This window comes from Neoarius graeffei, chromosome 4 (genome assembly GCF_027579695.1).
Source record: "Neoarius graeffei isolate fNeoGra1 chromosome 4, fNeoGra1.pri, whole genome shotgun sequence".
Classification (NCBI taxonomy): domain Eukaryota; kingdom Metazoa; phylum Chordata; class Actinopteri; order Siluriformes; family Ariidae; genus Neoarius; species Neoarius graeffei.
In genome coordinates this window covers 80,939,766-80,966,662 of record NC_083572.1, presented here as the reverse complement: position 1 = coordinate 80,966,662, position 26,897 = coordinate 80,939,766, and the positions used below count along the sequence as shown (strand labels likewise).

At 41.3% G+C, this 26,897-nt stretch overlaps 1 protein-coding gene across 5 annotated transcripts in view; it reads right to left on the bottom strand.

The window, feature by feature from the left end:
• The window catches only part of lpp (LIM domain containing preferred translocation partner in lipoma), a 492,132-nt gene that overhangs the window by 264,661 nt on the left and 200,574 nt on the right, over window positions 1-26,897 (bottom strand). For all 5 annotated transcript variants that reach the window (XM_060919812.1, XM_060919814.1, XM_060919813.1 and 2 more), the window contains one exon: window positions 26,382-26,578. In XM_060919812.1, the coding sequence (XP_060775795.1) occupies window positions 26,382-26,578 (197 nt within the window). The remainder of the gene's footprint in view (window positions 1-26,381; window positions 26,579-26,897) is intronic.

Sequence of the window (26,897 nt, the reverse complement as noted above, 5' to 3'; positions counted from 1 at the left end):
AGCGCTGCAAACCATCCATTCCCTCCATTATTATGGGGAATGTGAACTCGCTGCCGAACAAGGTCGACAAGCTATCTGCACTGAACAACCAGCGGATTTACTGGAAGAGCAGCTTGTTTATCTTTATGGAGACATGACTAACACACCTCGTACCGGATGCTAACTCTCCTCGTACCCCTATCTCTCCTTCTTCCCTCAACACACCTCCCCCCAGTCATCGCAGCAGCCCCCTCCTCCCCCCACGCATCACTGCAGACCAGGTCAGAGGTCAACTGAGGAAGCTTCACCCCATGAAAGCAGCAGGCCCGGACAAGGTGTGTCCCCGACTACTGAAGACCTGCGCTGCTGAACTGGGTGAACAACTCCAATGCATCTTCAACCTCAGCCTGCAGCTGGGGAGAGTGCCCACCCTCTGGAAGACATCATGCATCGTTCCAGTTCCCAAGAAGAACCGGCCCAGCAAGTTGAACGACTTCCGACCAGTGGCACTCACTTCACATCTGATGATGACATTGGAGTGGCTCCTCCTCAGACCCCAGGTACAACATGCCCAGGACTGTCTGCAGTTTGCGTACCGGGCAGGTGTTGGTGTGGAAGACACCATCCTCTACCTGCTACACCGAGTCCACTCGTATCTGGATAAGGGAAATGGTACAGTGAGGATCCTCTTCTTGGTCTTCTCGAGTGCCTTCAACACCATCCAGCCCCTTATGCTTCAGGACAAACTGAACAGGATGCGAGTGGACCCCTGCCTGGTCACCTGGATCTCCAGCTACCTTACTGACAGGCTGCAGTACGTCAGGCTGAAGGACATCATGTCTGACACTGTAATTAGCAGCACCGGAGCACCCCAGGGCATGGTGTTGGCCCCTCTTCTCTTCACCCTGTACACAGTGGACTCCTGCTACAACTTGGAGCTGCGACACATTCAGAAGTTCGCCAATGACACAGCCATCGTGGGGTGTATCAGGGACGACAGAGAGGAGGAGTATAGGAGCCTGATGAGGGACTTTGCCATCTGGTGCAACAGGAACCATCTGCAGCTCAACACCTCGAAGACCAAGGAGCTGGTCATTGACTTTGGGAGGCCCAGACCAAGGTCACGACCAGTTCTGATCGAGGGAGTTGAGGTGGAGGCTGTGGATTCCTACAAGTACCTGGGGCTGTGACTGGACAGCAAGCTGGACTGGACTTGCAACACCAACCACTTGTACAGGAAGGGACAGAGCAGGCTATACTTTCTGAGGAGGCTGCGGTCCTTTAACATCTGTAGGAAACTCTTGTGGATGTTCTATCAGTCCATGGTTGCCAGTGTCCTGTTTTACACCGTGGTGTGCTGGGGGGGGGGCAGCACATCCAAGAAGGACACATCCAGGCTGGAAAAACTGATCAGGCGGGCCGGCTCTGTGGTCGGGATGAAGCTGGACTCTGGTGACGGTGGCAGAGAAAAGGACTATGGACAAACTACTGAACATCATGGACGATGCCAGTCACCCTCTGCACACCGTCATCAGCAACCAGAGGAGCCTGTTCAGTGACCGAATGCTCCTTCCCAAGTGCAGGACTAACAGACTTAAAAACTCCTTTGTCCCTCACGCCATCATAGTGTACTGTACAACTCCTCTCTGGGGGGGAGGAAGGGTAACAGGAGGACAGAGGACGGGAAGGAGCAGTAGCCTAGCCTAGCCTGACAAAAAGCAATACTGGACAATGTGCAATACCTCTCCTGCTGGACTTTTTTTTTCTTTTTCTTTCTTCTTTTCCCATATCTTATTCTTTTTTATATTTGTATATGTAAATACTTCATGTAATTTATCTAGAAGTTTTCTCTATTTTCTATTCTCTGTTTATCCTGTAATGATGCTGCTGGAATTTTAATTTCCCTGAGGGAACCCTCCCAAAGGGATCAATAAAGTTCTATCTAATCTAATCTAATCTAATCACATAGCCGTGCATTTTTTCCCACTGCATGAGAAGTCTGTATAAGCGAAGTGGACAATCCTAGGTGCGTTCTCTCCAGGCATTTTAGCGCCATTAACGTTGGTTTGGTCCTGAACATGACGTATGAACAGATGAATGTGCATTCTCTTGCACAAAATTAGTATAAAAATTAATGTAGATATAAATATCTTACGCCAAATTATTACGGCATGTTACAAAAATAAAGAAAAAAAAAATCAGAGTCCTCGTCTCCAATTTACGAGTCCGAATGCACTTAACGCACGAGTCGGAGTCATCAGTGCTCAAGTCCAAGTCAAGTCACAAGTCCTTAAAATTAGGGCACGAGTCGGACTCGAGTACTACAAGCCTCGGCTGAGCCAATAAAAACAAATTAGCTAGCTAACATTACTCAGGCATTCTTTCCAAAAATGTTGAATCGCTGGTGACTAAAATAAATGTCGCAGTGGCTAAATAAATAACAATCAGAACTAACAGTGTTCACGCTTGCAACTTGATGCTTGGTTTTTTTTTTTTTTTGGGGGGGTGGCACCATCAGCTTGAGATGTCACAAACAGAATTTAGCTGTGTCAAACACAATGACAGTAAAACCTTTGAATCCCTGAAAGAGAACACGACTGGGGAAATCAATGCCATCATGTTAATGAAACCACTTATGTTTAAACCAGTTAAGCCTCTTACGACATTCACGAAGATGGTATTTTTCCATCAGTTGAATCTCCATATCTATCCTCCCCGCTCTAGTAGTCAAAACTTGTTTGAACAGGACATGATGTTAGACCAAGGCACAGACAGCTGCCAAACCCTGATGTGTGTATATCTGTGTTTGCACTAGACTCCAAAACAACACAAAGCCATACATATATGCATCGTGTAAGTGCACACTATTAAGCACACTATAGCACAACTGTCTCTTTAATCAGAAGGAAATGCAGTCAGGCGCAAAACACTCATTTCAAGTTGAGTCAAGTCAGTTTATCCGTATCGCAAAGCAGCTTTAGAGAAAAATAAAGACTTGAAAACATGAGCTGATTTTATCCGTAATAAATGTATTTATCCCTGAAAGTTATTTTGATTGGTAGCTGATCTTGTTAAAACCTTTCCAACAACCGTGCAAGTCTACGTCTTGAAAAGAAAATGTCATCTGCAGCAACAACCATTTTTCAGACTTGTTGCCAAAGTCAGTAAAACGACCTTTCGTGTGTTTCGTTCCTTTTTGCGCTTTTGTTTTCCTGTTCAACTGGCTTCAGCAGTTCCTGTTTTGACTGACCAAAATCACAAGTCGTTAAGTTAACAGTCATGCAGGTGTCTGGAACTGATCTCGCTGGCGACAGAGCATCATGACACACTCGCTGTAAAAACAGCAACAGATAATGTGAAAGAAATGCCCAATTCTGTTTAAATAAAATAATAATTATAATTTCATTTTGATTCATTGTGTTTTATTTGATTTCTATACACAGTGGTGCTTGAAAGTTTGTGAACCCTTTAGAATTTTCTATATTTCCGCATAAATGTGACCTAAAACATCATCAGATTTTCACACAAGTCCTAAAAGTAGATAAAGAGAACCCAGTTAAACAAATGAGACAAAAATATTATACTTGGTCATTTATTTATTGAGGAAAATGATCCGATATTACATATCTGTGAGTGGCAAAAGTATGTGAACCTCTAGGATTAGCAGTTAATTTGAAGGAGAAACTAGAGTCAGGTGTTTTCAATCAATGGGATGACAATCAGGTGTGAGTGGGCACCCTGTTTTATTTAAAAAACCGGAATCTATCAAAGTCTGATCTTCACAACACATGTTTGTGGAAGTGTATCATGGCACGAACAAAGGAGATTTCTGAGGACCTCAGAAAAAGCATTGTTGATGCTCATCACGCTGGAAAAGGTTACAAAACCATCTCTAAAGAGTTTGGACTCCATCAATCCACAGTCAGACAGATTGTGTACAAATGGAGGAAATTCAAGACCATTGTTACCCTCCCCAGGAGTGGTTGACCAACAAAGATCACTCCAAGAGCAAGGCATGTAATAGTTGGCGAGGTCACAAAGGACCCCAGGGTAATTTCTAAGCAACTGAAGGCCTCTCTCACAGTGGCTAATGTTAATGTTCATGAGTCCACCATCAGGAGAACACTGAACAACAATGGTGTGCATGGCAGAGTTGCAATGAGAAAGCCACTGCTCTCCAAAAAGAATGTTGCTGCTTGTCTGCAGTTTGCTAAAGATCACGTGGACAAGCCAGAAGGCTATTGGAAAAATGTTTTGTGGACAGATGAGACCAAAATAGAACTTTTTGGTTTAAATGAGAAGCATTATGTTTGGAGAAAGGAAAACACTGCATTCCAGCATAAGAACCTTATCCCATCTGTGAAACATGGTGGTGGTAGTATCATGGTTTGGGCCTGTTTTGCTGCATCTGGGCCAGGACGGCTTGTCATCGTTGATGGAACAATGAATTCTGAATTATACCAGCAAATTCTAAAGGGAAATGTCAGGACATCTGTCCCATCTGTCCACTTGTGTGCCTAGGATTGTTGTCTTGCTGCATGACCCACCTTCTCTTGAGATTCATCTCAAGAGAAGGTGGGTCATGCAGCAAGACAACGACCCTAAGCACACAAGTCGTTCTACCAAAGAATGGTTAAAGAAGAATAAGGTTAATGTTTTGGAATGGCCAAGTCAAAGTCCTGACCATAATCCAATGGAAATGTTGTGGAAGGACCTGAAGCGAGCAGTTCATGTGAGGAAACCCACCAACATCCCAGAGTTGAAGCTGTTTTGTACGGAGGAACGGGCTAAAATTCCTCCAAGCCAGTGTGCAGGACTGATCAACAGTTACCAGAAACGTTTAGTTGCAGTTATTGCTGCACAAGGGGGTCACACCAGATACTGAAAGCAAAGGTTCACATACTTTTGCCACTCACATATGTAATACTGGATCATTTTCCTCAATAAATAAACGACCCAGTATAATATTTTTGTCTCATTTGTTTCACTGGGTTCTCTTTATCTACTTTTAGGACTTGTGTGAAAATCTGATGATGTTTTAGGTCATATTTATGCAGAAATATAGAACATTCTAAAGGGTTCACAAACTTTCAAGCACCACTGTTACTGTTCCTCAAAAAAAAAAAAAAATTCCAAATATGTATTTATGGTTCTTATATGGTTATACACTCCACTGACAAACACTGAATCCAACCAAAGGGGAAAAAATAATCTCTGCACAAATTTGTGTACAGAAATAAGATGCCTTGTAGGTTTGAGAGATTTAACGTTCAAATGTCAGACAACTCCGAACAAATATCCTCATGAACACACAGACATGACAAAAAGTCTTGCTTTTCTGCATTAAAATAAGCTCAATGTGAACATGGCTACCGAAAACTTCATTAACCGTGTAAACCCTCTTTACATCTGGCCAAATGTCTTTGGATTTGCTCCTTATTACTGCTCGCTTTATCTCCTATTATGTTCTCTACTTAATATAAAGTACCCTTGGTCAGATAATTGACACATTCACTTATCTCCACTAAAACTGAGTCAATTAGCTTGCTGGCCTTTTAGCTGCCCTTATCCTCTGTAATGTAGGCCTAATGAGCTCCACTCGACTCCAGCCCACGATTTACCCCGGCACTCTGCAAATACGTACATCTCCACACAAAGAGTCACTGGTACCCATGTCTGAAATCACCTTATACACACACTCCCCTTTTTTCTTCTTCTTCTTCTTACTGACCTTCACGTCCATTAATAAGAAGAAAATCTCTACTGTCTATATTGCTACAAAACAGCTTGGTATCATCTGGAGGAAGGAGTGGACACTAAAGTCCAAATGAAGTACAGATTCTAGCTAACTATTTGTTTGGTGTGATGACTCACAGGTTGAGAAGTGGTTTATTCTTCTTATGCCACAACAATTTCCGAGTGATCACTTAAAAAAAACAAAAAAAAACAACGTATGAAACATTTTATTCATTTACAGTTAATGTTTAATGCCGTGGAACTTCCAAAAACAACTTTAGTTCCTGATTTTACTTATGTTACAACGGCTATAAAGCAGTCGTTCCGTCACTGGCCTCTATTTTTATTCCTCTTCAATCTATACCACTAAAGGAAGCCTGTCTGTCTGTCGGTGTCTCTATTTGTTCACCGATGCAAATCGACATGGCTGGACGCACATACTCCATACTTTGCACACGACACCCTAGAGGGGCCCAAGACAACAATTTAAATTTTCCAAAACATGGGATTAGTGCTAATCCAACACACTATTCATTTCCCAAAGGCTACATACTCATGCTAACACCCCCCTGCCGACTCGCCTAAGAGTTTTGATTGTATGGGACCTCAAAGAGCACCATTCAGAGAAAATCAGGCTCACGGGCAACAACCACTAGTTCAATAAGATGAAAAGAAACACAGTTTGTCATGTTACCAAGAAATTGCAAAAGTCCAAATTTTATTTTATTTTTTTGCATTTCCAATCTGAAACCAATCTTACTGACTGACTGTCCACGTTAGATATTGCAAGTGATCAGATCCAATCCGATCCCTGTGCCCATGTGACAATCCTCATTTTCAGTCTTATTCACGTTCATTGCTATAGTCATGAAATTGCTCCCAGAATTAGGAATGACTCCATGCCCAAAAGTAGTAGCTGTTGACCAAATTGAAAGATAATGAAATGGGCTAGCTTATTTACCACCTGGCAGCATGGAGCAAAAAAAAATAAAATAAAAAAAATAAGTGTTACAGAAGTGGCCACCCCTGAAATGATTAGTTGCTAAAGGCCCCTTTGGAGAGAACACAGCACTAAAGGCCAATTTATGCTGACAACGCAGTCCTCGCAGATGGCGTCGCAGATGGCGTCTGCGTAGCCCCCCCCCTTCGCAGACGCTCTGCGCGCACCTCCCAAAAATTGTGACCACCGCAGAAGCCTCGCAGACAGCGTCGCAGACAAGAGGGCTCTGATTGGTCCACTCTACATCCACTGTACTCGCACTTCCGCTTCCCTACTTTCCCGGTTTGGTTTGTTTTCACGACTGCCATTTTTAAAAACACGAGCGAAGATGGAGCAGCACGAAGAGCGGTTGATCGAGGAAGTACGTACATCTATATGACTCCAGTTCTAGTCATTATAAGTAACCGGAGGATAAACACTCCACTAACCACACCCACCAACTACTCCTAGCGATTTCGTGACTTCGCGCCCCCTTGCGTTGTCGCGGTGAATAACATCGCGCACGCCTATTACTCCCCGCTCAACGATAAATTACAACTGTCTGAGAAAAGCTATCTGCGAAAGCCTTGTCGCAAGAGCATGCAGAGGCCCTAAGACTCATCCTGTAATAGTGAACAAGGTCAAAACACTTGTGGAGGGATTTTGGACCACTGTCCCATGCACATTATTTCAAGCTCCTTTATATTCTTAGGTTTGTACACGGGGACCCTTTTCTTCAGACCTATGCTTTTCAAATCTCGAAGACTGAGCTGGCCAGTGTGAAACATCCCTTGTGTGTACTACAGCAAGTTCTTTGTTCAAGTTCAATTACGTTTACAGGGCTCGGCATTAACTTTATAATGCAACTCAAACTTTAACTGTAATAATAAACAAATACTATCCGATGCCCCATTATGGTGCGTGTGTTGTTAGAACCCATGACCTGATCTGCAGTTTTAAGAGTTAGACTCAGCCAAATTCAAAGCTTCTGGAGGAAATAAAAGTTAAATCTCGATTAATCCAGTAAAACTTGAAGGATAAATTAATTTAAAGAAATGAAGCCGAAAGAAAAACGAGTTGGCTATGAATCATGCCGTGAATGAAAACAAACCGTGAGTTCGGCACTGTGATCGTTAATGTGTACCTTACAAAGGAAAAATACCATAAAAAAGTCAGAATGAAATGAAGATTCACCACAGATATTTATTTTATTGAGGTATTTGTTCGACATTTCTCCAATTTCAATGAATTCAAAGTCTAATAATCTATAATTAGACATTACTACGTGGTTTTTTTTTCCTTTAATACACGCACCTGTTATACTCAGCTTGCCGGAATTTCGTAAACAATAACACAGCTGAATTGAGTTGACTGAGCTAGTTTTGTTTGAACTTTATTGATGTAACTCTTGAATAATTACTATAAAAATGGTGATGTTCAAAAAATATTCAACTTGACCCATCAGACAGAGGCGGATTTAACTTGTCCAGACCAAACATTTCGTTGTCATGGACAGTCGGACTACCATTAATGTCGAGCCCTGCTTTGATTTGGTTTTATTTGTTTGAAGCTTGTGGCTAGAGACGCAACTTTAGATAAATCCAGTTCCAAATAAACAAATAAGAGCTTACAGTGGCAAGGAAAAACTCCCTGAGATGACATAAGGAAGAAACCTTGAGAAGAACCAGACTCTAAAGGGAACTCGTCCTTCTCTGGGTGGGACCCGATAGTGGAGTTATAAATTATTGTTGTGTACGTAAAGTTGTAGAAAAGTAAACATGTTGATTTGGATGCATGGTTGCAGTCACTATCTTGATAGGTCCAAGTCTTATCATCCTGCAGAGTAACCTGGATTTAAGCTATAATACTTACTATTTATAATACTAACGCTATAGTACTTGGCAAAAATCCAAGATGTTCTGTTGAGCTCCCAACCTTTGCTCAACTTAAATTACCGATGTTCACATATGAGACAGAATGATTTTGTTAGTAATTAGTCTCTTCAATTCTAGGAGTGGTCACGTCTAATTGTATGCAATTAATTATGGCATGAATGTGTAGTCATACCCTGTGGGGCACCGTACATACATAACCAGCTATTTATCGTTACCCAGGTTCCGTATATTGAATTGTAGTAACAGTGTGGAACCCTACTAGAGAAGTGAAAAAGAAATCATGTAATACTTGCAATTTCTGTGGTAAATGCTCAATAATTGATCTGATAACAGCCTCGGTTCAGGAGCATTTTTTTTTTTAAACATAGAAAAATGGATCCTTCCATTTGCAGAAGTGTAAACCACAAAGCCCAAAGGAGCCTCTTTAGCACATAACAGCAGTGCGTAGAAGCACTTCCGGGACCATCGTGTAACTGGAACAATCAAGCCATATTTTGAGTAAACAGGAACCCTTCCAGGAACCCTGAACAAAGTGAGAAAAGTCTCAGTAAAAACTGAAGCAAGTATGCTTCAACTCAAAACCGTGATCACAGATAATGCAAGCAAAATAAGTTTGCAGTAGATGGTATCAGTTACTGTAAAGATAGTGAAACTGAAATTACATCAAAACTACTTTATTTCAAAGAATTCAATATGTGTAAAGTAATGGCTTGAATTAACTAATACCCTGGCCTTGAACCATGCAGGAACAAACACTCAAGGCCTCAGATGATGGAAGCATTATATACATCATACACACCTCCATGATTATTGGCACCCCTTATAAACATTAGTAAAGAGAGTTAAAAAACATCCACCCTTCACTGAAGTCGCTTCATCTCTCGCTGAAAAAATGAGAAAAATCCAACCTTTAATTGAAATACATTTATTCAGAGAAAAACAAATCCCTCATCAAGAAACATTTTCAACAACAAAAACACATGCTCCACTATTAGTGGCACCCCTGCATTTAATACTTTGTACACTCTCCCTTTCCCAGTAAAACAGCACTGAGGCTACGTTTACATTAGACCGTATCTGTCTCGTTTTCTTCACGGATGCACTGTCTGTTTACATTAAACCGCCTGGAAACGCCGGGAAACGGGAATCCGCCAGCGTCCACGTATTCAATCCAGATCGTGTCAGCTCCGGTGCTGTGTAAACATTCAGAATACGCGGATACGCTGTGCTGAGCTCTAGCTGGCATCTCATTGGACAACGTCACTGTGACATCCACCTTCCTGATTCGCTGGCGTTGGTCATGTGACGCGACTGCTGAAAAACGGCGCGGACTTCCGCCTTGTATCACCTTTCATTAAAGAGTATAAAAGTATGAAAATACTGCAAATACTGATGCAAATACTGCCCATTGTGTAGTTATGATTGTCTTTAGGCTTGCCATCCTTCCACTTGCAAGTAGTAAGTGATGTGCGCTGGGATCACACACACAGCGGCTCAGTCCCGAATCACAGCTTGTGCACTTCACTCGCATGCTCTGTGAGCTGCGCAGGGCTGGAGTGCGCACCCTCCAGAGGGCACTCGCTGTTCAGGGCGGAGTGATTTGGAGCGCAGGATGCCTGCGGAGCAGAGCGTATCCGTATATTGGTATTGTTGTGTGCACGCAAATCGTGTATTGGTGTTGCTGTGTGCACACTAATCGTTTTAAAAACGTTAATCTGATGATCCGCTGATACGGTCTAATGTAAACATGGGCTGAGTCTGTCCTATAACATATTGTACGGTTGGAGATACAGAGCAGGACATCTGAGCCCGTTCCTCTTTACACAATCTCTCCAGATCATCCAGGGTCCTCGGCCCTCTCTTGTGCTCTCTCTCTCTCTCTCTCTCTCTCCTCTTCAGCTCAGCCCACAGGTTTTCACTGGGGTTCAGCTCAGGGGACTCCGATGGCCAGGGCAGAAGCTGGATTCTGTGCTCAGCTCACCATTTCTGTGTTGATTTGGACATATGCTTCAGATCATTGTCCTGCTGGAAGATCCAGTGACGACCCAGTTTTAGTTTCCTGGCAGACAGATTTTGATTTAAAATGTCCTGTTTCATGGAGTCCATGATGCCATGTACCAGAACAAGGTTTCCAGGGTCTTTGGAGGAAAAACAGCCCCAAAACATCACAGACCTTCCAACATATTTTATAGTTGGGATCGAGTTCTTTTCATTATAGCCATCCTTCTTTTTACATCACACCCACCTTGAGTGTTTATTGGCAAAAAGCTCCATTTTTTTTTTTTACATCAGACCATAGAACGCGGTTCCAGTCAAAGTTGTCGTAGCGTTTCGCAAACTTCAGGCGCTTACGTTTGTGGTTAACTGACAGAAAAGGCTTTTTTGTGGCATATCTTCCAAATAACCTGTTAGCATGGAGGTGGCGTCTGATGGTGGTTTTGGAGACCTGGAAACCCCACAATCTTACTTTCTCTTGTAATTCACCAACAGTGAGCCTTGGGGATTTTTTTCTTTGCTTCTCTTACCAGCCTCCTTACTGTACGTGGGGGGGAAAATAAACTTGAGTCCTCTTACAAGCAAGTTTATAACAGTTCCAGTTGGTGTCCACTTTTTTATTATTGCTCTAACGGTAGAAATGGACATTTTCAGGTGAGTGGCTATTTTGTTTTATAACCGTTCCCTGACTTATGAAGGTCAACACACTTCTTCCTCATTTGGTTTGTGTGTTCTCTCTTATCTTTCCCATGTTGATGGATGATTAAGGGAGTTTGGCCTCTGTGTCGCCTCATATTTGTACCCCAGTTAATCAGGAAGTCATGGATTACAGCTTGAAAGTTCCTACACACTCCAATCGACTCAAAAATGTACAGTTTAAATGATAAACATGCTTCAGTTACATTGTGTTCACTATAATTTCCAGGGGTGCCAATAATACTGTCACATGTGTTTGTTTGTGCTGAAAAAAATTATTTCTTGATGATGGATTTGTTTTAATTTGAATACATTTATTTCAATTAAAGGTTGGATTTGGCTTTTCATTGTGAGATGAAGCAACTTCATTTCACAAATTTTTGCTCAGTGTTTTACTAATCCTTGGGGGGGGGGATAATCATGGAGGGCACTGTGTATACAGTGCCAGTCAAAAGTTTGTACACCCCTACTCGTTCATAGGTTTTTCTGTATTTTGACTATTTTCTACATTGTAGAACAACACTGAAGACATCACAACTATGAAATTATGTGGTAAACAAAAAAAAGTTTTTAAAAAAATGTTGCATATTTTAGATTATTCAGAGTAGTTTAAAGTGCCTGGTCAAAAGTTAATTAGTGGAATTTCTTGCCTTCTTAATGTGTAAATAATAAAAATACGATAAATGGCCCTTGCGGCATGGTGGTGTAGTGGTTAGCGCTGTCGCCTCACAGCAAGAAGGTCCGGGTTCGAGCCCCGTGGCCGGCGAGGGCCTTTCTGTGTGGAGTTTGCATGTTCTCCCCGTGTCCACGTGGGTTTCCTCCGGGTGCTCCGGTTTCCCCCACAGTCCAAAGACATGCAGGTTAGGTTAACTGGTGACTCTAAATTGACCGTAGGTGTGAATGTGAGTGTGAATGGTTGTCTGTGTCTATGTGTCAGCCCTGTGATGACCTGGCGACTTGTCCAGGGTGTACCCCGTCTCTCGCTCATAGTCAGCTGGGATAGACTTTAGCTTGCCTGCGACCCTGTAGAACAGGATAAGCAGTTACAGATAATGGATGGATGGATAAATAGTCCTATTCCACAACTGTAGTAATCCATATTATGTCAAGAACCACTCAACTAAGTAAAGAGAAACGACATCCATCATTACTTTGAGATACAAAAGTGTCTTAAAGAACAAAAAACAAACAAAAGTACTGGATTAGAAGGTGTGTTCAAACTTTTAACTGGTACTGTGTGTGTGTGAGAGTGAGAGTGAGAGAGAGAGAGAGAGAGAGAGAGAAAGAGAGAGATATGGCACCCGTTAAGGGGTCAGATATACTGTATTTGGCAGCAAGTGAACAGTCAGTCAGTTCTCAAAGTTGATGTGTTGGAAGCACGGAAAATGGGCAAACATGATGATCTGAATGTCTCTGACAAGGGGCAATTTGTGATGGCTATACTACTGGGTCAGAGCATCTCCAAAAGCACAGGGTCTTCTCGAGTGTTCCCAGTATGTAGTGGTTAGTACATACCAAAAGTGGTCCAAAGAAGGACAACCAGTGAACTGGCAACAGGGTCACGAGTGCCCAAGACTCATTGATGTTCACTGTGGGGAGTGAATGCTAGCTCATCTGGTCCAATTCCACAGAAAAGCTACTGTAGCACAAATTGCTGAAAAAGTTCACGCTGACTAAGATAGAAAGGTGTCAGAAGATGGTGCATCGCAGCTTGTGTAACTGCAGACCAGTCAGAGTGCCCATGCTGATCCCTGTAATAGAAGAAGGTGGCCTGGTCTGATGAAACATTTTCTTTTACATCATGTGGACAGCCGGGTGTGTGCGTGTGCGCGTCACTTAACTGGTGGCAAACAAGCTGCACTATGGGAAGAAAGCGAGCCATTGGAGGCAGTGTGATGCTCTGGGCAATGTTCTGCTAGGAAACCTTGGGTGCTGGCATTTGTGTGGATGCTACTTTAACACATACCACCTAAACATTGTTGCAGACCAAGTACACCCCTTCATGGCATTGGTATTCCCTAATAGCAGTGGGCCCTTTCAGCAGGATAATGCACCTTGCTGAACACTACAAAATTCGTTCAGGAATGGTTTGAGGAACATAAGAGTTCAAGGTGTTGATTTGACCTCCAAATTCCCCAGATCTCAGTCTGATCAAGTATCTGTAGGAAGTACTGGACAAACAAGTCTGATTCATGGAGGCCCCACCTCACAATTTACCGGAATTGAAGGATCTGCTGTTGACGTCTTGGTGTCAGATACCACAGCACACCTTCAGAGGTCTTGCAGAGTCTGTGCCTCGATGGGTCAGAGCTGTTTTGGCGGCACAAGGGAGACCTACACAATATTAGGCAGGTGATTTTAATGCTATGGCTGATCGTTGTCTCCGTGTGTGTGTGTGTGTTGCCACAAACATCATTTTGACAGGTTTAATTCATAGTTTAGCTTTTATAAATAGTGTATAAGTAATATATATTTCAAAAGAAAACTTATGCTGTTACCAAGAAATAATAATTTGATATCTAGTTAAAGTAACTAGATTTGTCTTTTGGACTCCTTTATAATCAACAGGATGCAAATGATGCAACATAAGAGCGCCACTGTGAAGTTTACAGTGAGTCTAGTGTGGAGAAAATCAAACTCTCACGTCAATACAGATGAGAGTAGTTCTTCGGGAAGGGAATTACATTCACAGAAAAATGTGGTAATTTTTTTTTTTAGTTGCGGTACTCAAGATAATGGTATTAAACAAACATTTCACACTGTATGGGGTATCTTTTGACCCTTAAAAAAAAAGCATAGAAAAATTGGCTGTTTAACTCTGAATGCAGAATCTTATGAGGAAAGAAAAGTCAGCAGAGGCGGACAGTAACGAAGTACATTTACTTGCGTACTGTACTTAAGTACACTTTGAGTATCCGTACTTTGGAGTATTATTTATTTAGTTTTGGAAACTTCACTACATTTGAAAGGCAAATATCGTACTTTTCACTCCACTACGTTTCTGTCAAGGTCCTCGTTACCATGAAGCAGCTTTGAAAGTGGATGTTTTTTTCTTTTCTTTTCTTTTCTAAAACGTGATTGGTTTTTTCGCAGGTGACACTGAGACAGCCGATCAGTCATCACTAGGGTCACGTCACATCCACAGACTGGATAAAAATCAAGTTCAGTGATTTCTCAGCAACATTATTTAACACGATCAGTTGAATGGCAGAACGGAAGGAGACGGTTCTTCTGGGGAATGCACGCACCTGTGGGCCATACCTAGAAACCATGTTTCAGTTTTCTGAAAGGATTAAAGATTCGTTTCACTTTAAAGGTTTGCTTTGTTTACCGAAAACGAACCACATCACGGCCTACAAAAACTCGCCATCCAACCTGCGGAAGCATATTGAGGGATATAAACGTTTTATTCCAAGAGAAAGCTTGCAATGAAGTTGTCTGTGCTTTTAGAGCTAGCGATAACATTGCAATACCCATGCAGTCTGGTTAGTCAAATGACTTTCTATGGATTTACCCACCACGTTGCCATCGCCTTGTCCATGGCTAACATTTACACATAGCTAGTTAACTTGGACATTGTTAGTTAGCATGTAAAAACGGAGTTACGCCAACATGAATAACGTTAACTTGTCTGAAGTCCTTTCAGAAATATGTTTTAGCATAATCTTGCCAAATAAACAGAATGTAGAAATCTTTCTTTTCTAGTAGCGTTAGCTACCCAATATGATTTTGAGTTTGAAAAGAGTTTGCTAGCATGTCCGGTGGAGCTTCACTGACTAGCTAGCTTAACGTTAAACCACCATGATGGCACAGCATGCGTTCGTTTTGTGAATTCACATTTCTGTCCTTGGTAACGACATTAGGTTTTGTAAGCGTTGTGGCAATAATACAACGATGCATTGACAGAAAATGTATTTTTAATACTTAAGTATTTTTAAAAGCAAGTACTTCAGTACTTTAACTTAAGTAAAAATTTGACTGTATAGCTTTCACTTGTATCGGAGTAACATTTGACCAGTGGGATCTGTACTTTGACTTAAGTAATGAAGTTGGGCACTTTGTCCACCTCTGAAAGTCAGTAACGGAATTACATCAGAAAAAAGCTGAAATTCCGTTTCTTAAAATTCAAACCAACATTTCTCTGAAGTGACACTGCTATAATTGGGGTGATGGTTTTCAGTACATGTTGCCTTGGATTCCATACTTTAGCAGGATCACTGGAGCTGACAAGTTAAGGCAATCTGAATAATTTTATAATTTTGGCCTCTCTGCTGAAGACTTGCTCATGAACTCCATATAAACCGACCATGTAGGAAAAGGTCGAGCAAATGCTGCATACCAATGTACTGCATTGCAAAAAACATTCTTTACATGGTCTCGGAAATCATTTCACATTTAACACTTATTATCTTCAATATCAAAAGGCTTGACTAAATAAACTTGGTTGTTTATTGTAGCCCTGTGATAGCTCTATTTACCATGCAAAAAAAAATTTGGTGATAACGTTATTTTTGGTGAATGTATGGCAATATGTGTCATATTTAGCAAAATTACTCGTGTCATTTAGAAAAAGTGCTTTTTTGACCACAGGTAGCTCCAAAAGGGATGCACTTAAATCATTCTCATCTCATCATCTCTAGCCGCTTTATCCTGTTCTACAGGGTCGCAGGCAAGCTGGAGCCTATCCCAGCTGACTACGGGCGAAAGGCGGGGTACACCCTGGACAAGTCGCCAGGTCATCACAGGGCTGACACATAGACACAGACAACCATTCACACTCACATTCACACCTACGGTCAATTTAGAGTCACCAGTGAACCTAACCTGCATGTCTTTGGACTGTGGGGGAAACCGGAGCACCCGGAGGAAACCTACGCGGACACGGGGAGAACATGCAAACTCCGCACAGAAAGGCCCTCGCCGGCCACGGGGCTCAAACCCAGGACCTTCTTGCTGTGAGGTGACAGCGCTAACCACTACACCACCGTGCCGCCCTTAAATCATTCTTTATACCATACAACAAATATTTGGTTCCATATCATTGGAAACATAGTTAAGTTTTAATGTTGAATGCCAGTAAGTTTTCAGACTATTTTGATCAAATTAGTATGTAATTGTGTCAAAAAAATGTCCTCTCCGAGACAGCTAATTTTTCAATATAAAATAACATATCTAAAATGATTATTTTCATCCTAAAATGTGGTCAAGATATTGGGACATAAATATTAGAGACAACTAACACAAAGCTTACAGCCTTATATTTAAAAGCACTATGGAAGTAGTGGATTCTGAATTGTCAAAAAAAAAAAAGTCCTCTCCGAGAATCACTTCATTTGTTTCTCCCAGCCCTGCTTAAAGCTACACTTAATCTTCTTTATCTTATAGCAGATTACACAAAACTACCATACACACATGTCAAAAAATTACCTGAAATCTGTTCTTTAACTTGTCCTTCACTTAAAAACTGGTACAAGAACCAGTTTGAATCAATTTGAATTTTGGACCCCTGTGACACAAACTTTGTACCCTGATTGTAAAACAACCCTTATAAAAGATTTTCAAAATGTCAAGAGCAACATTTCTGACTTCAACAAAGAACTGAATGTTAAACACTCCTGGAATGTCAGAAGTGCTTGCATGTATTCATATCAACATCCAGCTGCGGTTAAACAGAAGGTGACTCCCATCATTGCCTGCATTCTCCACTGCTACTAGGACTGTGCTGTGTTTTATCAGTATCATGACGAGCTGCATTTTTTCTGTTGCATTAGCTTCAGGGGGGCGGCATGGTGGTGTAGTGGTTAGCGCTGTCGCCTCACAGCAAGAAGGTCCGGGTTCGAGCCCCGTGGCAGCGAGGGCCTTTCTGTGTGGAGTTTGCATGTTCTCCCCGTGTCCGCGTGGGTTTCCTCCGGGTGCTCCGGTTTCCCCCACAGTCCAAAGACATGCAGGTTAGGTTAACTGGTGACTCTAAATTGACCGTAGGTGTGAATGTGAGTGTGAATGGTTGTCTGTGTGTCAGCCCTGTGATGACCTGGCGACTTGTCCAGGGTGTACCCCACCTTTCGCCCGTAGTCAGCTGGGATAGGCTCCAGCTTGCCTGCGACCCTGTAGAACAGGATAAAGCGGCTAGAGATAATGAGAGATGAGATTAGCTTCAGGAAGCAGGGGGGAGGAAGAGAGAGCGTCCACTGAAGGAATCACCAGATGTGTTTAGTGCTGCTATAACAAGTGATAATGGGAACTAAATTATTTCAGATACAAATGTAAGTATAAACGGATCAAATGCATAGCGTGTCATTCCTAAATAAATAAATAGCTAGTTTTGGTAAATCCTGTGGTACAAGAGGAAAAAAACATTTTGAAACGTGCCGTTATCTAAAAATAATTAATATACGGTATTATTTTAGAAACACATCATTGTTATGGGAAAAATTCAGAGTGGTGACAGTAGCTCCATTTCACACCAGGCCTCATCATACCGTACCAGCCCTTCGTTGATCATTTTCTCATAACAGCATGCTCTGGTTTATTCGTTTTTCATTCCTTACTTAGGACAGAAAGGTGGGAAAAGGTTTTTTTTTTTTTTTTCGTTAATACCGGTATGTACAACCTGAATGAGTTCTGTCTGTTCAAACAACAAAAGCTAGCTTCGAAACATTTTTGAGATTTGTGAGGTTTTTGCTGCTTGGAATTGATTCACAACAGTTCAAATAAAATTTTCAGATCTGTGCATGACTAGTTTTTCAGTGTAGTTAGTGTATTTACATGTCAAAAGACCATTTATTTTGGATGACAAATAATATATTTAACAGTTATCCCACGAAATCGAGTCATACATGAGCTGACAGACGATGAGCCGCGTAGCCATGTATGATGAAATTGAGCGGAATAACTGTTTAATTCTATCCACATTCACTGGATTTTGAGAAACGGAGAATTTTTATTTTTTGCAAACTTGACAAATAAAAAACTTGATACAAAACGTCCGACAAAATAATTTCCGCTTAGAATGTAAACAAACTGGCGAAATGACAGGACCAATTTGTGAAAATGCGACAATAATAATGATTAAAATAATAAAAAAAGATATGTTCTTACCATCAAATAGTTTTATTCCATATTTTGTTGCTTTTTTTTAATATTTTTTGGGATTTTCTTCTTCTTCTTCTTCTTCAGGGTTTTTTTTGGTGGTTGGCAAACCAACTTAAAGGTGCGTTACCGCCACCGACTGGGCTGGAGTGTGGAACAGGAGATATTGGGGGGTAAAAAAAAAAAAAAAAACTATTCTTTTCACCATTTGTTTCTTTAAAATACTTGATCATTTTTGAGGTTTTGTTTTCGAGTAGAGTTTTTAATTCATCCTCCGTTGGTTCAGCAACACGCTCCGCCATTTTGTTTTTCCCTACTCACGGTATACGAGCTGATATCCTAGTAGTAGAGTAGCCAATCAATCAATCAATCAATCAATCAATCAATCAATCAATCAATCAATCAGAGCGTGTAATTGCTCATATCCAGTGAATGTGGCTAGAATAATCTTAGTTATGTACTATTACAGGAAACATCTCATCTCATTATCTCTAGCCGCTTTATCCTTCTACAGGGTCGCAGGCAAGCTGGAGCCTATCCCAGCTGACTACGGGCGAAAGGCGGGGTACACCCTGGACAAGTCGCCAGGTCATCACAGGGCTGACACATAGACACAGACAACCATTCACACTCACATTCACACCTACGGTCAATTTAGAGTCACCAGTTAACCTAACCTGCATGTCTTTGGACTGTGGGGGAAACCGGAGCACCCGGAGGAAACCCACGCGGACACGGGGAGAACATGCAAACTTACAGGAAACATATACAGATTATAATAGTTAAGATTCAAGAAATGACAAGAAGAAATGTCATCTGCATGGACAACTCGATTTAACAGTTAGACAGAGAGAGAGAGAGAACATAATACAGTCAAAAATAAAGAATGCAACCTACTGTAATTGCATACAGTAATTTTAATTCCAGTCACATTCACGATATGGTATTTGATTCGTCCCTACTCCACTCTATACCTCCTCATTCAGTCCGTGTCCAAGTACAGCATTACTTTATGAGGAACAAAAAAATCTTCAAACTGTGCCGGACATGTGCCACACCGCTGCTCGTACACAAGCTGCACACTTTAAAAATGTCAGCGACTCCATTTTAATGGAACAGTAGAACAGTGTGTGATGGAATAAAGTAAGGTACAATTCTCCAGCTGTGGAGCAGCTATTTGCTTCCATGCTGGATTTGCCTAAAATTTCTCCCTTTTTCTTTCCTTCACTCGCTAAGTGCTTCACAATTGAGGACGGCAAAGAAAAATGGCAGACAAGGAACCCTTTTATTCCTTTCAATCCATCTCATAATGCTGTAAAATATACCAAAATAGAACGGCTTAATTAAAGCAATTTTCATCACAAAGATAAAGTTTGAGTCACGTTTCTAATCAGCAAGTGTTTTAGGGTCCGGAAAGTCTGCACTGTAACCATGGAAACGTGGCTACATCTGACACGGTTGCTATCAGCCAATTAGTGAAAGAAAAGAGCACTGCTATTGCGGAGACGAATCCTCAATAATTGTCTTAAATAAATGACCAAAGTGCAAGCTGTTCGCTAAATCGCTTCATCTTTTGGACAGGACTGACAGGATGTGATGTTCGGCAAAGACGCTGCAAGGTGGACAAGGAAAACGCAGTCGACAGATTCTTACCTCTCTGCGTTTTCGCTGTAATTGCCAGAATCCTTTTCTAAAGTGTAGATTTCATTAGAAACAACAAAACACTGGCAACAACAACAGAAACACAATGCGTAGGTGTGAATTCAGGAAGAGGTCTCTGTCAAAAGTGCTTTGAGCAATTTTTTTTTTTAAAGATAGACAAAAGTTTGATTAACTGTAATACAAAATAATCCCTGAGACTCGAGTCTTGAAGCAAAATGCAAGTTTGAAAAGTTCAGCATCTGCTGACAACTACGCTGAGTGCAGGTAAATTATTAGTTTGAAGATTGCACTCGAGTGTATGTTTATGCCACATACAGAGAAAATTATCAAGGAAAAAAAGACATGACTAGAGGAGTGCAGAAAGAGTCTCTGTAATCAGAAAGCGCAAAAGCATAATAAAACCTCGCGCCGAGTTCCTGAAGCTCCAGTTGCTTTAAAAAAACAAAAACAAAAAACCCCTTGTTCAGAAAGGTCCAGACGAGCAGCTAATAAGACTGAAATGTGAGAAGAATCACCTTTAATGCTTATCCATGAGTGATTAGTTTACAGGCTGTATATATAGGACATTACACGGTTACGCAAAGATATGAAGTTTACCTTCTGAGTGGTGAACATATTCACGAGTGAGTGAAGCAAATGAGTGAAATATTTTTCAAAACGAGAAGATAAACTTTATACCGGTATCTTTGCACCACCGTGTAATGTTCTTTATATTATATGGACACAGGCGGCACGGTGGTGTAGTGGTTAGCGCTGTCGCCTCACAGCAAGAAGGTCCGGGTTCGAGCCCCGTGGCAGCGAGGGCCTTTCTGTGTGGAGTTTGCATGTTCTCCCCGTGTCCGCGTGGGTTTCCTCCGGGTGCTCCGGTTTCCCCCACAGTCCAAAGACATGCAGGTTAGGTTAACTGGTGACTCTAAATTGACCGTAGGTGTGAATGTGAGTGTGAATGGTTGTCTGTGTCTGTGTCAGCCCTGTGATGACCTGGCGACTTGTCCAGGGTGTACCCCGCCTTTCACCCGTAGTCAGCTGGGATAGGCTCCAGCTTGCCTGTGACCCTGTAGAACAGGATAAAGCGGCTAGAGATAATGAGATGAGATGAGACATCCACAAAAGAAAAAAAAAAAAAACGGGGAGTGAAATATCGGGAAATATTATACACCCAGGACACTTTTTCTATGGAATAAAAACATGTGTTCTATTCCCTTCTCGCTAGTTTCATTCATTTGGTTTGATAGCATGCAATATTGTTAGCATATCGCTTATGCTACATGTATTGCATCACTCTACCCAGTGGAGAACGAGTGTTGAATACGGTTTACGATATTGCATGGTTGTCAAGACAACATGACGTCACACATCGGAGACGTAAAACTTCCGCGCTAGCGAGCGACTGTGACGATCTGTAAACGAACATGGCCGCCAGGCTTGCTTCGTTCAATACGGAAGATTTTGAGAGAATTTTGAAAGAGAAAGACGCGTTGAACACCCGAAAGAAATGGATATGTATAATAATAATAATGGCTTTTTTTCGTAGTATATCAGATAGATTCCATTCAGCTAGCATGATATGGAACTTGCCTTCGACTCGTTCAGTATCATGCTAGCTGAATGGAATATGTCTGATATGCCATGAAAAAAAGGCAGCCAATATCATTTAAAATATTGCAAAATGATATTTGTCATATCACTAGCTACGTTTATATGGACCCTATTATTAATCCATTAATAATCAGATTCAAGCTGGACTGGAATGAAATTTCTTCATGCAAACCACTCGATTAGAATGAAATACCCCATTCTGACTGAGAATTTAATCAGATTGAAAGAGGTGGTGTACAGCTCCGATGATCCATTTGAGAGGAAAACATTAGCCACGTAAACGCTCGATCGACTTGCCTTCCGCGCACGTTCAGTACGCCTTTATGCATTGATGACATCGTGCCGTTTTTGGACAGGAGAAACATGGTAGCGGAGACAACTTTTCTTTAAAGAATTAAAAACAGCTGAACGGTTGGACGGGCGCAAAGTCTGCAACAGTGACCCGTTTACCCAAGTGTGGGAAAAGCTTAATGAAGAGGAGGTAAACAGGTCTGTTTACCAAATTAAGAACCCTTGGAAGGTGCTGAACAGTGGATATTATTTAAAAAAAAAAGAAAGAGAGAGATAAAAGGAACATGAGAAGATTGGCTAAAATACTCGCCATCTTTACGGAGCTGAATAAGCCAGTTATGTGGGTCAGAAATTCTGTTCCGATTGGACGCTTGGGACGTATAAACACACACATCTATCTGACCACCGTCACGTAAACAGGGTGTTCAGGATTGCTGATCAGGATGAATTTGTTCTGAATGTAAACAATGTGTGCATGTAAATATAGCTCCCGACTCCTAATGCGTGCCTCTGAAGCCCGTTTTTCATTTCGGTGATGATTACTCCAGTCCCAATTTATTCCTTCTAATCATTCAGTGCTGAATTTATATAGGAGCTTTATTTAGTTGAGAATTTCGCAGGCAGTCCGTGGCAGAGAGCTGCACATGAAGGCTATGCTGTACGTAAACTCTTCGTTATCTGTCGAAAGCGGTGTCCAAATGCAGGAGAAAACATTCCAGATATTTACACTGTATATCTCAGCAGGACGCAGAAATGATAAGCCATGGTTATTCTAAAACGAATAGAGAGACATATAATATTGAACAGATACTTAATTCATAAATACCACTTTTTTTCCTCTGCATGTGGGTCAACGGGCGTTCAAGAAACACTTGTGAATTTAACATGCACTGAAAATCCGTGTAAATTCTCCGAAGTGAGCAAACAAATCAAGGAGACTTCGTTTGACCTCTTGCGATTTGAGAGTTGAGCGTGGACAAATCTGTCGCCTGGGTGCCTGAGATGAGAATATGGGCTGTTAGTTGATTTATTCTCAAGCAGCAGACAAGGACAAGTAAGTTCATCTGACTGACTTTCACAAAAGAAGTGTTTTTCATATGGTATGGAGTTATGTTTAAACTGGATGCACTTTATTTATGACGGTGAAACAGACCTTGAGGCTGTATCTATGCTACAGTTTAATCAGGTTTAATCCTACCGCTAGGTTTGAGTACGGACGAAAGATTTCACTGGTGTGAAAACACCGATTAAAAATCCTATAACTCTCCTGCTGTAAGTCAGAGTCGCCTCGTGGTTAAAAGATATGAGCCCGACTCAATGCACAATGCGACACATTTTGGATGAAAGTTGGCCAATTGGCTACTTTTACGTTACCCATAATGCTTTGCGCCTTGGGGGAATAACCAGGTGCTATATTTGTTTACCAATCAGACAATCTCGGTCATTTCTTTGAATTCACATGGGGAAAAACGATTTTTCCCGATTTAAAGTTTTATAGAATACCTAAAGAAGCTAAGCGTCGAAAAGCGCAGTTTGACAGAATTCGCCGTCAAAATTTTACACCGACAGACATCACGTGACTGTGTTCTGCACACTTCAGTGGTGGAGTAAATTCTGATGATCCAAGTCACGAAGCCTACAACCCCTCGGTCTCTAGTCATAAAAAGTGGAAAAAACAAGGACAAGTCAAAGAACTGAAAAGGGCGACTTTATTGAAGGATCAAGTCCCAAAACAAAGCTCAAACAATGCAATGTAAGTAAGCTTACATGTACTTCTTACATGCACTTCCCCTTTTAGTGTTTATGTAGGTACAACCCCGATTCCAAAAAAGTTGAGACAAAGTACAAATTGTAAATAAAAACGGAATGCAACAATTTACAAATCTCAGAAACTGATATTGTATTCACAATAGAACATAGACAACATATCAAATGTTGAAAGTGAGACATTTTGAAATTTCATGCCAAATATTGGCTTATTTGAAATTTCATGAAAGCAACACATATCAAAAAAGTTGGGACAGGGGCAATAAGAGGCTGGAAAAGTTAAAGGTACAAAAAAGGAACCTTTATGGAACCTAATGCAACTCATTAGGTCAATTGGCAATAGGTCATTAACATGACTGGGTATAAAAAGAGCATCTTGGAGTGGCAGCGGCTCTCAGAAGTAAAGATGGGAAGAGGATCACCAATCCCCCTAATTCTGCGCCGACAAATAGTGGAGCAATATCAGAAAGGAGTTCGACAGTGTAAAATTGCAAAGAGTTTGAACATATCATCATCTACAGTGCATAATATCATCAAAAGATTCAGAGAATCTGGAAGAATCTCTGTGCGTAAGGGTCAAGGCCGGAAAACCATACTGGGTGCCCGTGATCTTCGGGCCCTTAGACGGCACTGCATCACATACAGGCATGCTTCTGTATTGGAAATCACAAAATGGGCTCAGGAATATTTCCAGAGAACATCATCTGTGAACACAATTCACCGTGCCATCCGCCGTTGCCAGCTAAAACTCTATAGTTCAAAGAAGCCGCCGTATCTAAACATGATCCAGAAGCGCAGATGTCTTCTCTGGGCCAAGGCTCATTTAAAATGGACTGTGGCAAAGTGGAAAACTGTTCTGTGGTCAGACAAATCAAAATTTGACGTTCTTTATGGAAATCAGGGACGCCGTGTCATTCGGACTAAAGAGGAGAAGGACGACCCAAGTTGTTATCAGCGCTCAGTTCAGAAGCCTGCATCTCTGATGGTATGGGGTTGCATTAGTGCGTGTGGCATGGGCAGCTTACACATCTGGAAAGACACCATCAATGCTGAAAGGTATATCCAGGTTCTAGAGCAACATATGCTCCCGTCCAGACGACGTCTCTTTCAGGGAAGACCTTGCATTTTCCAACGTGACAATGCCAAACCACATACTGCATCAATTACAGCATCATGGCTGGGTAGAAGAAGGGTCCGGGTACTGAACTGGCCAGCCTGCAGTCCAGATCTTTCACCCATAGAAAACATTTGGCACATCATAAAACGGAAGATACGACAAAAAAGACCTAAGACAGTTGAGCAACTAGAATCCTACATTAGACAAGAATGGGTTAACATTCCTATCCCTAAACTTGAGCAACTTGTCTCCTCAGTCCCCAGACGTTTACAGACTGTTGTAAAGAGAAAAGGGGATGTCTCACAGTGGTAAACATGGCCTTGTCCCAACTTTTTTGAGATGTGTTGTTGTCATGAAATTTAAAATCACCTAATTTTTCTCTTTAAATGATACATTTTCTCAGTTTAAACATTTGATATGTCATCTACGTTCTATTCTGAATAAAACATGGAATTTTGAAACTTCCACATCATTGCATTCCGTTTTTATTTACAATTTGTACTTTGTCCCAACTTTTTTGGAATTGGGGCTGTACGGTAGGTGTACAACGGCTTGTCATTGGGCCAGGACCCTCTAAGGCAGCCTTTCTCAACCGGGGTGCCGTCTGGCTTCGTTAGGGGTGCTGTCAAAAAATTATATATTCTAACATTGAAATAAATAAAATGAATTCAAATTCCAAAAAACGATAGTTACACTAATGCAGATCATCGCCGCCTCATGCATCATCAAAATTTGTCTCACAGCCCCCTTTCCCATGTCACAACGTCACTGCCGGGGTCAGCATATGGTCAGCGTGACTGCGTATATTTTATATGAATGAATGAATGAATGAATGAATTTATTTTTATTTTTGAACATGTATAAAAAAATGTAACTATTTGTACATACAAAAGAAATAAAACGAGAAATTAACAAAATAATAATAAAATAACAAAGAGCTAAGACATTACAAAACACCGCACATTGTTTGAAAAAGGAGTGGGAAGAAGTACAATACTTTTTTAATTTCCCACCCCTTTTTAACTACCCCGAAATCCAAACTACATTAAAACACCTATAAAAATATATACCATATATACACTTCATAAATATCTATATAAATATATAATTACAAAAATATATACTACATACCATATATATATATATATATATATATATATATATATATATACACTTCATAAATATATATAAATATTTAATTACAAAAATAAATATATACTACTTATATGGGGGTGCCTTGAGAATTTGCATACTTCTAAAGGGTGCCGTGACTGAAAAAAGGTTGGGAAACGCTGCTCTAAGGTACTGTACTTATTTGTACCCTTTATATACTACTTGGGAACATATATGTACCTTTTTGGCCCTAAAAAGGAACACAACCTTGAGGTCCAATAACGAGCCCTAGGGGGTACATTAGTGTAGATTGTACCTTGGGGGACAGAAATGGACTCCTACTGTAGCCCTATTTCTGACAGTGTATATTTCCTCGTTTCTATATTTACACTCAATACAATGTTTATAATGGAGATCCCGAGACCCTTATAATTCCACAAATAATGATTTTGTGTAGTCCTACCTGCAATGTCGTGTGTCGCGTCACCTGGCGACTTGTACGGGTTGAACTTGGGTTTGGGTGCCACGACAGGAGCGAATTTTTTAGGCGCCTGGTGCTGCGATACCGAGATGCTTGGGGTCCCCATTGGCAAACTGGTCTCCATTCGGGCAGTCACATGACCGTGCTGGCTCCCGTTGTTCTGGCCACTCCACATGGTTCTGCATGAACAAGCCAATGCAAAGGAAATTAGAAAACTGAATCTCATTATTATTATTATTATTATTATTATTATTATTCAAGTCAAAGTCCCTCCCGTGCTAGGATCTGGTCTTCCCAGGCAGTCTCCAGTCCCAGTACTAACCAGGCCCTTAAGGCACATTGGACGGCGCCGATCTCCGCTTCTATAGCCCTTGACCTCTCGCCTATTATACAGCCAAGGTTACAGCAGGGGGCTAGTCCTCTGGTAACCGCGAGAGTTTGACTTCCCCACTCGCATCTGTATTGCAGCGTGCCTTGCCAGATGGCAGTAGGTACCAT